Source organism: Zingiber officinale, chromosome 1B, assembly GCF_018446385.1.
Source record: "Zingiber officinale cultivar Zhangliang chromosome 1B, Zo_v1.1, whole genome shotgun sequence".
In the NCBI taxonomy this organism is placed as follows: domain Eukaryota; kingdom Viridiplantae; phylum Streptophyta; class Magnoliopsida; order Zingiberales; family Zingiberaceae; genus Zingiber; species Zingiber officinale.
The window spans coordinates 44,692,135-44,704,946 of record NC_055986.1 but is presented as its reverse complement, the minus strand read 5'-3'; the positions used below and the strand labels follow the sequence as shown (position 1 = coordinate 44,704,946).

Sequence of the window (12,812 nt, the reverse complement as noted above, 5' to 3'; positions counted from 1 at the left end):
AGGACATTAACGTAAATGTATTTTAGGCTTCACCAAAGTTAGTTAGTAAAGGGGGGAGATTTTTAATAAAATAATAAGATATATAATTAAATATAAATTTAAATATTTTAAAAAGTTTGTTTAAATAGTTGTGTTATTGGAAAATGGAAGGGTTACTCTACTAAATTATAAATTATATTTGAAAAACAATTAAACATTCATGCATTAAGTTTACTTGAAAACTAATGTAATTTCTTTTTTTTTTTAAAAAAAACTGTAGTTCTCAAAGAAATTGACAAGCAAAATATATGAAGAAATACGAGATAACGACACAATAACTTGAGTTCATGGGCCTATTTTAAATTACTAAGACCCTGTGTGATATATTTTTTATTAGTAAATATAAATTTATTAATCAAATTAAAATATATATCCTGTTAGAATTACTCGGTACTATTATAAATCAACAACTAGGTAGTTAGGTTCATTCATATCATCTTCTACTATTCTTTATTAAAATATCATTCGATTATAAATATCCTTCGAACATCGAGATGCATTTTTTAGGAGCCCCTGTGTTGGAGTCTCTTCCATGTTAGAGTTAAGAAGGTGAAAGAATATTTCTTCCTCTTTATTTTCCTCTTTAATTAACGATGTTACCGTTGCTTGCCTTTTTTTTATATATATAAAAGGTGTCCAAGGTAATCGGTGAAGTGAGTAGATGATCAGTTCATCATAATGTATATGTATGAAGAGAACATTGAGAAGTTTTGGGATTTGGTTTATGGAACTTAAGGGGTGGTTTGATTTTGGTGATCGTTTCTTATTGACGATAAGTTCTTCAACACAACGATCTTATGAGGGATGGTGAATTTCTTCTCCAAGAGCATAATAAAAATTGCTTCGTAGAAATTTCATTACAGCTACAATGGTATCAGAGCAAGTATTAATTGGCAAAGAAGAAATCCCTCCTATGACCACATTGCGACAAAGGCCACGTAGTCGCACTGGGAAAAGCGATAATGTTGTAAGAAGAAGAATAGGGAAAGAGTAAGAAATAATATGAGAGCAATAAAATCTTTTGTTAATTGATATTTGTCCTAAGGACAATACAATATATAATGTTCAAAAAGTACTTGGTCAATTGATCAATTAATAAATAACATAATTATTCTAAGAATAATTCTGAGAATTATTCTAATAATTATAAAAGAATTATTAGAATAATCCTATACTAATTTGATTTGATTTAGTAATTTGATTCGATCAATTCTGGTCATTCTATTTATCTCTAATACCAGGTTGAAACCAATTTGATTTAAATTAGTTTGATTGAATCAAACTCACATGTTTGGCTCAAACTATTATTAGGATTAATTGTACTAGTATAGCGTAATTAGACTCCAAAAATTAGATTCAACCAAATCAGATTGAATCTAATTGAGATGGTTTAATTCAAAGGGCATGTGCTAATCGAAATTGGCCAAAATTACAGAATTTGGCAAGTTTAATTATTGGGCTAGATTTGTCCAATATGATCAAATGGTCCAAATTTGTTCTAATGGACCATATTTGATTAAAATTGGGCCAGATTATCCAAAGGGTCAAAATTGATCAAATAAAACTTGTCCAATGTATCACAATAACAATACATCCTATTTAGATCAGTACTAATGAGGACAAATGACTAAATTAATACTTAGAACTAGTCCAATGTATCAGTCAACTGAAACTCCTCAAATAAAGAAAATTATTTTTTCATATTTGCTTATGAATTTTGTGTGTTTATTTTATGCATACGTGTGAATTGAATTGAACTGGTTTTGTTACTTGTTTGTTAATTTTGTACTGACATTATTATTTTCAATTTCAGGTGTCAAGGATAATATACACGACGACTCATCGTGATGTGAGATGGAATGAACTGAGGGAGGTGATTAAGGAGATAGAGTATGACCCAATTTATGAACTGTAAGGACATATTAAATGGATCGATCGATTGTTTTAAAAACTCGAACAGGAAGAGTTCCCAATCCTAAATAATTACAGGGTCTAGGCTTTGATTTGATCAGTCGGGGCATCCCAAGGTGATAACACACCATGTATGGGGGTGCTATGAAGGGCGTATCTCACATTCAAAGTTGTGTATAGAGCTACTTCATCATGAGTATCCAAAAGAGGATCCAGAAGAAGATCCTAAAGATTCTAAAGAGGATCGAGAAGAGGATTTGAATGTGGATCAAATGGAGAGCCCTGAATTTGATCTACTTAAAATCGCCCTAATCGAGTCTGGGATAAACAAGATAGTCCTCCCCATTGCACTAGTATTTTTCCTAGTGGCAGTGGTGTTAACTTATCTATTTTATTTGAGTTCTATTATTATTACTATCATTGTGTATGAACAGTATTAGTCCATTTAGTTTTTGAAATGTTATATTATGTGTTAACAAACTAGAAAAGGAAAGTTATGTGTTAACAGTATGAAAAGAATGATTAGTTCATTTAAATGATAAGTTCATTTTATGATTTGTTTACTTAATGATTAGTTTTTTTGATGAGATGTATGTAATTTAACTGATCAATGTTGCTTAGATCGGAACATACGAATGATGAGTGAAAACATAGTTATCACTTGATTTTGTAAACCAATTCTAATTTACATTGAGTCAATCATTAATTATATGCATATGAATTGAATTAACATTTTAAATAATGTGTTTATTTATGGCAGATTATGGCTACTAAAAATATCATGGTTGGACTCAATAAGGGAGAGAAATTTAATGGGGATAACTATAAAATCTGGCACCTTAAGATACAACATGTTCTTAAGGAATAAGAAGTTCTAAAACAGTTCATCAGTTTATGAAAGAACCTGCAGATTATTCTACGACACAGCATAAATGAGACGTAGATGCCTATAAGACATGGAAGAAAAAAGATTCCATTGCTAAGAGTATATTGATTAGTTCAATGGCGGATGACTTGGTCTTTGAGAATGAGCCATTTTCATTGGCTCATGCTGTCTGGGTAGTCCTTAGAGAGAAGTATAGAGGAATAAGTCTAAGCAAGCTTTGTTAGCTAATAATTAAGTCTGATAGTTGTAAAAAGCATCTGAATGTATCCATGGCCCAACATCTAAGGAAAATAGCGAATATGATTTGTGATTTAACGACTATCAGTCATGAGTTGACTGATAAACAACATATTCAGACAATTATCCATTCCTTCCCAATTCTTGGGAGACGGGAAAACAGAATCTGACTTACAATAAAGTATTAAGACTTTCACTAATGTTTCATACCATGTTGAATTGGAGGTGAAGTGTAAGATACAAGAAATTAATAATAAGTGTTAATTGAGAAATAACCTTATGGAATTTTATAGGAATTTTAGGAATTTTTTTGGGGAATTAAATGAAGTCTGTATGACATGTTTAGGAGATAAATCTATTAGATTTACGGAAAGACTGCTTGGAATATCAATTAAGCTAAGAGTTGATTGATCTAAATAACCTAAGGTTAGAATCAACTAAACTATGTATAAATATTAAAACCTAGGTTTAATTCCTTACCTAAGCCTTATCTCTCCCGATCCAATCTTCGCCACCCCCTCTCCCTCACGCGTCTTTGCCTAACATCACTGCCTGATTGTACCAGCGTCACTCGACTATTGTCGCCTCCTTGCACCAGAACATCATCATCCATTCACAGTGTCAAGACTAGCTTAGCAGCATTTTTATTTTTCCCTACTCCAAGTCGTGCCCTAGATTTCGTCGTTGATGCCACCTATTGCTTGGCATCACCATCACTACTGATTCCCCATGCACTACCCCTTCACTTAAAGCCATATCGGTGACATAATTGATTGTAGTGAGAGTCGTGCCTCCCCATCTCTTGTTCCCTATCTTCCAAGTCGATCCACTACTGTCCCTCTTCACGGTACCCTACTATCGATCCAGATCCTAGCCATCCATCGCTATCCTTTCACAATCTCATCACTGCTCTCTCTCTCTCTCAACCTCCAGCTGTGCCACGCCACAACGATCCTGCATTGGCAAGCCGTTTCTCCTCAATAGCGCATTCATCACCGGCCACCAGCAGCTATCTCTTACTTGGGGGTATCACTGGTCGCCTAGTCGCCGTGGGCAAGTCTCTACTAGAGTTGAAGCTGCTGAAGGATTTGGGGTGAATGCCTTTAATAGAGTGATTAATTGATGGATTAAGTGAATTTGTGTTAGTGAGATTCTAATCATTGTAGGTGGATTAATAGTTGATACTTAACCAAATAAATTGATAATAGATATTGGAATGGTGGATTCATTGTTTAGTTGAATTCATTATTTAGTTATTAATGTTGGGACCGGTTGGCTGGCTAGAGGGGAGTGAATAACTCCTGCACAAATACAAAAACAAACAAACTTTTCTTGGCTTATAACTTAAACAAACACTTGCATAAATAAAAGATAAACTGAAAAACAGAGGTGTCAAAGTTTTACTTGGTTACAACCGAGGAGGTTGTTAATCCAAGGAAGTGGAATGCACTAATATCTCTTTCAGATGGAGAAGCCACTTTACAGCAGTGAAAGCTCAGAAAAGAAGAAGGTAAATGAAAATTGAAAGCGTACAAGTGTTGTATTAAGAATTGCTTGTTTTACTTAGCTTCTTGGACCAAGGTTACATTTATTGCCTTGGTCGGGGTGCCTGGAAGGGTTTCAGGCGCCTGTGAGGGGATACAACTTTATCCCTTTCGCAACGGATCATGGTTAAACGTGATCGGGATAATATCGCATTCCAGGCGTCCGGAAGGGTTCCAAGCACCCAGACCTTTAAAGTCAACCATGTTTACTTTTTCGGTCTAGGTCCTTTGCTCTAGTGCCACTCGCCTTGGTCCAGGTCTTTCACTCTAGCTCTGCTTGCTTGGGTGATTTCGGCCATCTGGATTAGGGCTCACCCGAACCTAACTTCCGGTATTCTCCACGAGCAAGCTTTCGCTCCAGCTTCTCGTACATCAAAATCATCGCATGTTTCCTTCTCGTTCACCAGTGTACTCTTCCGCAACTTCATCCCTCGGATGCACTGAGCTCGTCGGCTCTCTCCCGTACCGACCTTCTCAATAGCTGCGTCTTTTGCTCCCCAAGCAATCTTCTTCTCCAGCTTCTCATCCCTTGGAAACATCGCATGTTCCTTCTCATCCGCCGGTGTACTCTTCCGCAACGCCTCGTCCCTCAGACGCACTGAGTCCGTCGGCTCTCTCCCGTGCCGTCCTTCTCGCTAGTTGCGTCTTTTGCTCGACTTCTTGTGCTCCTTAGCTCCTGCTCCCTTAGACACAAGGTTAAACACAACAAGACCTAACTTAACTTGTTTGATCACACCAAAATAACCTTGGAGTAGCAACAATCTCCTCCTTTTTGATGTGATCAACCCAATTTAAAGTAGGGTAAACAACTATAAATTTAAAACAATAAATTTTTCAATAAAGTGCAAAAAGTAAAAAAAATTTAAGTTACCTCCCCCTAGACTTAATCTTCCCTTCTCCCCCTTTGATCACAAAAAAAATGTGGTAAACAAAAAAATCTAAGGGTAACGTTTATAAAACTCTGATTTTAAATCATTTTGAAAAAAAAAAAAAAAATTTGATAGCATTACCAATGCAATAATTTTATAAAACATTTATAAGTAAAAAAAATTTTATGAACCAATCAATAATTTCCTTGGTTAAACAAATTTTCAAAAACTGATTTTGTAGAAATTTTAAAAAAAAATCTAAGAGAAAAAAAATTCTAAGGCAAAAAAGTTTTCTAAGTTTTTTTTTTTAAAAAATTGTGCAACATATAAAATACATTTTGGTAAAGCATAAGTTTATAAAATAACTTTAAAAGAAACTTTAAGTTTAAACAAATTGAATAACTATTCAAAGTATTATCTAATTTCAATTTTAATACTTTATCAGTTAGTCAATTAAATATTTTATTTTAATATTTAGCTTCCAGGCTGTGGCGAGGCACTTGGTCTTCTTGGTTATTGGAGCAACAACTACTTTCTAGACAAAGTCTCATGAAGAAATTAAACGTCTAATTTTCTTGCTGAAAGCGCTAAGTCTAATTGATCTTTAATTAAGATAAGTCTTTGAAACTCAGTAAAGATTCCTTCCAACTGGGTTAACAAGAAATTTGTTAGGTAAATTTTTTCTTAACAATTTTTTAATTTTCCCTTTGTGATATTTAAATTTCCAATGTAGTTCTTTATAATTTCTAAGATTTGAAGCAGAGAATTTTGAACATGTATGATTTTTCAAATTTTCTACTTCTATTTTTAATTGATCATTTTCTAGCTTTAATTTATCAAAATCTTCTAATGGACAAGATTTTACTAAAATTAATTTTATCTCTTTAATTTCTTTTTCTAATTTGCAACCGCCTTTAGTTAGTAATTTAACAAATTTAAATAACTTGTTAGGTGTGAGAGATCGTACCTGACTTACCTTGTCGATCTCGTTGTCCGTAGCTCCCCCTGAACTGCTGCTTTCTTCTAATGTAGCTCTCCCTTCATCGATACTCTTGATGCTCATTTTGGATGAGCTTTCTTCGTCTTCGTCTTCTGGTAGGTACTCGGCTATTAGAGATGTTCCGATTATTTCCTCGGTTTCAGATTCTTCTGATAACTTGGTGTCCATCGAGGAGTTGAATTCAGCTTCTTTTGGTTCTTCATGAAGCTTCAAGAACTTTTCCCAAAGTTCTTTTACACTTTGGTAGTCACCAATTTTATCGAGATCTTTAACCGGTAGTACGCTTAAAAGATGAAATTCAGCCTTACCATTAGCCATGAAGTCATTGTGCTGCTTTTCAGTTCATTGATGTTTCTCAAGTTCTTTTCCCTTACTTTTATGCATATTAAAACCATATTTAATTGTTAGTAGAATATTAAAATCGATTTTAAAATAAACCTCCATTCGACGTCCCCAAAGAGTGAACTCCCCCTCGAATACTGGTGGGTAGATGCTAGCTCCAGTCATCATTTTTGCTTCGATCGGAGGTTAGTTCTCCTGAAGCTCACTACAACAAAAACTGCAAACGACAACGGATATTATCCATTGTCGTAGGGTCAAAAAACCGTTGTAACGGAGGGCGTTGTAGAATGTATTGCCCTACAACAACGGTTTTGAATCCGTTGTCTTTGTAGACATTTGACAATGATTTTTATCCGTTGTTGTTTATATGCTCAAAATGTGTTTACGAAGGATACGACAACGTTTTAAAACCGTTGTGGTAGATAATTTCAACAACAGAAATAAACCGTTGTGGTAGAGTTTTTTTACAACAGATATAAACCGTTGTTGTAGATAATATTTACTCTTTTTGCTTTTTTTAATATAAGCAAACCACCAATACAAAACTAAATATTTACTACATTAAATCTAAAATAAGCATCCATATATAATTCATCTTATAGCCACACATATACAAAAATATACAAAAATGAGTTGTTACTCATCAAAATACACATGTTTTCCATTACTGTTCTCCATATACATTAAATCACATGTTTTCCATTTGCTGTTCTCCATATGGCTTTTAATTTACAAATTAGCAAGGCAAGCTACATCCTAACAAAGCTCACTTCTTGCATAAAAAAAACTCAAGCCTCACGAATTGCCTGACCTGCAAGAGAAAAATTTAACAAAACTTATCAAATTTCAGAATTCCATATTATAGTCTACATGACAACACGAATTTCTGGAAAACAAGCAATACAAGATAGAACAGATATTAGGTGTTGTTTCATGCTACACAAGTCAAACAAAACGATACAAATCAGTGTGTATCAAGAAAAAATCGACAACATCCATTCACGCGGGACAAAATTCCATTATACTCAACACAAAAGAAGGAATGATCTTTTCTTCCTTCAGAATTATACCTCCTTGTCACTCGTTTGACGAAACTAACATGCAGTATATAGAGCGAACTATTAAGAAATCAAACTGCAGTATATAGATGTTTTCTATATCAATATACTATGGATCATACACGAAATGCCTTTAAGTTCTTCATTTCATTCTCAAGCAATCACTAACATGCATAGGGCAAGCTCATAGGGTAAATCAAGGTTTCACATCTGCCTCAGAACATGCTTGTTTAGTGAAAGGTATTTCATTTGGTAAAACATGCTTGCTATAAATCTCTATGAACAATAATATTTTAATATTATCATACAGAGCACTGTGAAATGCATATCTCAGTATTAGTGGAGAGAGAAAAATGGCAAACCAAGTCATATTCATGCCACATGAACAAAATGACATTTAGTATTATAACACTATGATTCTCTCTATATAAGTTCCATCAGATTTGAAATTCTTTGTTCAAATCAAAATATTAAAAAAAAAAAAACTATTTATCCTACATGGAGTATATACAATCAAATCCAGCATAAATATGCACAAGTATAGGTAAGATCACCTTAAGAAGAAATGAATCAAGTTTAAATGGCATCCAGATAAAAATGAAATAAACTTACCTGTGGTATTAGACTCTTAAGATGCACTTCCCAAATTTCTTCTCCTTGTGCAGTCCATGCTGCAACATTTCCATGAGTGTCAATTGTCACTATTTCAATTTTGCCATCACCATTAATATCAGCTGCCACAACTGGTGCTTGAATCTCAACCATCTCAAGAGAAAATTTGTTTCTCACTTGGCCTACACGAAATTGCTTTAAAAAATAAAATCAAGAAATCGAAGCTTTGTGCTCGGTTATGATAATTTAAGATTACATAATTGCATATTTGAGATAGAGAAAGAGCAAGAGACATGTTAATAATATCCTTTAAATTTACATTGTCTTCTCTTTTTGAAAATGAAATACAAGAGATATTAATGTCACATAAGTGTCACATATAGGAAAGTCTTAAGTAAATAAAGGCACGAGTTTGCCATTAGACCTAGTCCATTTCAGTTCAAGATTAGTGAAACTTGGTGAGGACCCTAATTCCCAAACATATACCACAAACTCTAATGTCAGCAACTAAACTAAATCCACCCTTAGGATACACAACCACAAAATTTGATCTCATGTCAAATTCCTATTTCTGCTAAATAATTCACTGACTTCTATTCAGAGAGGTTTCAGTTTGTATTCTAAATTTCTACAAGTTCTAACAGAAAATCCTACTCAAACTGTAAAATTTACCACGATAGTAAAGATGCAATTCCTCCAATATATATTGGGTAAATTGCAGTATATAAACATGAAGATGTTGTAGTTAATAACATTACAAAGAACACATTGACTTACCAAAGATAATAATTACAACTATAAAATGAAACCAAAAAAAATTACCATGATGATCCAAAATATAAAACAAGCCATAGTAAGTGCCAACAAGAATGTCCAATTTTCCATCACCATCCAAGTCAACCACAGAAGGAGAAGAATAAACATATGCACGGAAATTCCCTGAATCGACACTTAAATCAAGATCTTGAATCCATTTGACTTGCTTTGTATCAAGGTTGAAAACTACAATCCCACTTGCTACATATTTTTCAATGTTGATACCCCCTAACTCAGCTGAATGCTCTGGATTATCATAATACCTGCCAACTTATCAACTGTAATAAGAAAGAATTGAATGCACAAACAACCTTAGATATATATGACATTCACCAAAAAAACCAGTACAAATGCATTAAATATACAAGAACAAAATGATAGTAGTATCTCAGTTGAATGCAACCATAGTTTGGGCAGATGAAGAATCAATTAGACAAGCCAACATTGTGAGAATCATGACCTAAGACTAAGACCAGTAAGAATAATTACACACGGTTCGCATACAACCATTAAATTTCTGAAAATTGAATGAAAAGCAGTGTAAAAAAGTATGCTGATTCTTCTTGTAATAAACTTTCATCAATATTGAGTTGTTATTGTAACATTGTAACCTACATAAGATTAATATATCATATATCAGATGTAGAAAGTATCAAATTAGTCTATGACTTTGGCACCAATTTTCATTTCAAGAAACAGAATGTCTAGGAAGATGATATCATCGTACAAGAAAACTTTTTAAACAAAAAGCAGAGGAGTTGCTTACCACAAACTTTTCCAAAGAATAATTACATCCAAAAGAAAGTACCAGAAATAATTTTCGTATCATTATGGGCAATTTTTCATGTAAAAATACCACAAATGTATAAAGTAAAAAATTCTTACTTGCGGTCAAAGAAGTATGAAACAGCCACAACCATTTCTTTAGTACCATCATTATCTATGTCAGCAATTACCTTCATAGAATATTAAAAATGTGGGTCAAGCTTTTAGGAATTAAATTCCCTGATTTTTTCCTTTTTCTGTATGATCAACTCCAATGGAACTTACTGGAGTGCAAAGTATGTGTGAATCTATGCTAACATAATCTTCTGCTATCTCATGGCTCTCTTCTGTCCAATTTTCATCCCCCCACATTGATTCATCAATATAATCATCATAGTCATAATTATACTCATCAGCTAACTCATCTGTATCTCTAAACAAATCAAAAGATGAATCAGCTTCTTCTTCCAGTTCTTGGTCATTTTCCACAGTTGCTCCTTGCACTCCATCACTAGTGTTATGGTCTTTCGAATGTCCATCGTGGGCCCCTTGATTATCAATTTCTTCAAGAAGCCTTCTTTGCGTTTGTGTTTGATTTTCCTCTATACCATTTTCCAATGAAGCGTCCCTTTTGATTGTGTCATTAAGATTGCTTGACACTCCATTGTATTGACTAGTTTGGGCAAAATCAAGTTTTCCTCTGTCCTCAAGCTTAGATGTATTCATTGAGAGGTTGTTCACAATGTTTGTAGAATCATAATTATTTGACCCATTCATGCTCCCATTTATATCTGGATAAAAAGCAACAGAATTTTTCTAATTTGATTCATAATCAGAATTTCAAAAAGGAATATGTGATACTTGGAATATTAGTTTATAAACCCATATGCTAATTTCTCAATCATCGTATAACATACTTACAAAATTTGACTTGTTAATCCTAATATATTTACCATAGCAAAGCTATTTAAGACATCTTAAATATGTTACAGGAGTTGCAAAACACAGTGTTTCACATTTAAATATGTATAAAAATGCAAATGTAAAAAGTTCACGAACAACAACAATCAACACAATTATAATATGGCTAATTGGCCAACATCCTCAGGAAATAGAAATAAAAGCAAAGGTGATTGCAGTTGGGTTGTGATCACATACGAGATATTGAGTTCTTAGCAGAAGCCTCCTTGGAAATTGAATCATCATGGACATCTGGATGTGAACAATCCACTGGATCTGGATCCAAGCCAGCATACCAGTTTTTACGAACCTTTCTACGAGGTACTTCTAGTTTATCCATCATCAGATAGCCAGAGACCCTATTATAGCCACCAGATTTATGTCAACGTGCAGTAATCCACCAAATAATTGTTGAAGCTACTTACCTGAAAAAATTTACAACTCCATCATAGGTAGCTAACGCTATTTCTCTTGTACCATCCTTGTCTATATCATATAAGAGAGGGCTGGAATGGACTGTCGATTGGTGAAAAGCAGGCCATCTTGATGAATTTGGAATTTTCACATCAATGGAAACTATATGCTATTATGTGTTGAGTAACTACAAAAAACATGCAAAGGAGCTACCAACAAGATATTGAAATTTATAGATAAATGACTAGATAACAGAAATAACATTAAAGAGATACCTGGCATTTTATCACCATCAGAACCCTCCAATACTTCTAGGTAATGGACAAATGATGGTACCACTATCTCTAGCTTTCCATCACTGGAGTTGCAAGAATACAACAATAAGTCAACCTCTCAGTTAGCACAGATACGACTGTGTCCACTATTCCAATAAAAGTGGCGAGCCGTGCAAGACCTAGAAAACCTATCCGAACACACTATTTCGACCAATAAAAGTGAATAATAAACAAAAATCGATGCTTAAAACCGACACCTTCATAGATCAAACACCACAAACTTTGACATATGAGCAGGTAAAGGGCATGATGAAACAAATCAAAAGCTAAAAAGAAGAAGAAAAGAGAATGTTACGCTTGCAAATATAAGCATAGTGGAATCAAAAGTAGGTTTCATTTTTTGAGACAAAATTTATGAACGAAGACAAGACCTAGGTTATAAATCTACCTTGACTATGGCTCTAGCACAAATCCAAAGAAGACAAGACCTAAGTTATGAATCGACGGAGTAGGAGTGCCACCTTTGGCGAAGAAATACACCTCGTCCGATCAAAAGGTTCCACGAGTGAAAGAAGCAGCAGTGGAAGGTCAGAGGGCCTCGTCGAACTCAGAAACCCGCTCACCAAGAAACGGGAGGAGCACACCGTCGTGGAGGAAGATCCAGCGGAGGCTTGAAGAGATTGTATGAGGAGAGGGAAAGAAAATTGCCTTAGGTTCAGGAGCGCGAAGGAAAAACACGACGCCGAAAAGAAAACAGCGAGGGAAAGGAAAACAGTGAGGGGGGAAAATGACCAAATTTAATTACAACGGTTTTTTCAAAACTGTTGTCGTAGCCGCTAAAAATGCGGATAAAGACAATGGTTTATAAAACCGTTGTAAAAAGTGTTATCGTTTTAAAAAAAAATTGCTCAATGACAACAGTTTTGCCAAAACCGTTGTCTTTTATATTTAATGGGGAGCTCAAAGACAACGGTTTTGGCAAAAACCGTTGTCTTTGAGCAAATACGCAACGATTTCTCTTAAAACCGTTGTCGTAGGGGTGTTGTCGTTTGCAGTTTTTGTTGTAGTGACTTCTTGGCTCTGA

General features: G+C 34.2%; 1 protein-coding gene across 1 annotated transcript; it reads right to left on the bottom strand.

The window, feature by feature from the left end:
- Positions 1-8,371: 8,371 nt before the first annotated feature.
- LOC122038190 (protein DEFECTIVE IN EXINE FORMATION 1-like) lies at positions 8,372-12,017 on the bottom strand. The gene is made up of 9 exons (XM_042597827.1): positions 12,010-12,017; positions 11,716-11,811; positions 11,465-11,581; positions 11,238-11,398; positions 10,365-10,870; positions 10,200-10,270; positions 9,321-9,577; positions 8,499-8,680; positions 8,372-8,380 (listed from the first exon to the last, which is right to left on the bottom strand). The coding sequence occupies exons 1-9, from the start codon at positions 12,015-12,017 to the stop codon at positions 8,372-8,374; spliced, it is 1,407 nt and encodes a 468-aa protein (XP_042453761.1).
- Between the last annotated feature and the right edge of the window lie 795 nt (positions 12,018-12,812).

What these genes read in the sequence shown, in the direction of transcription:
- LOC122038190 (XM_042597827.1), bottom strand. An exon ending in CACACATACTTTGCACTCCA is followed by an intron (nt 10,271 to 10,364) that starts GTAAGTTCCATT and finishes TATTCTATGAAG; the next exon opens with GTAATTGCTGACATAGATAA. An exon ending in TTATATTTTGGATCATCATG is followed by an intron (nt 8,681 to 9,320) that starts GTAATTTTTTTT and finishes AATTTCGTGTAG; the next exon opens with GCCAAGTGAGAAACAAATTT.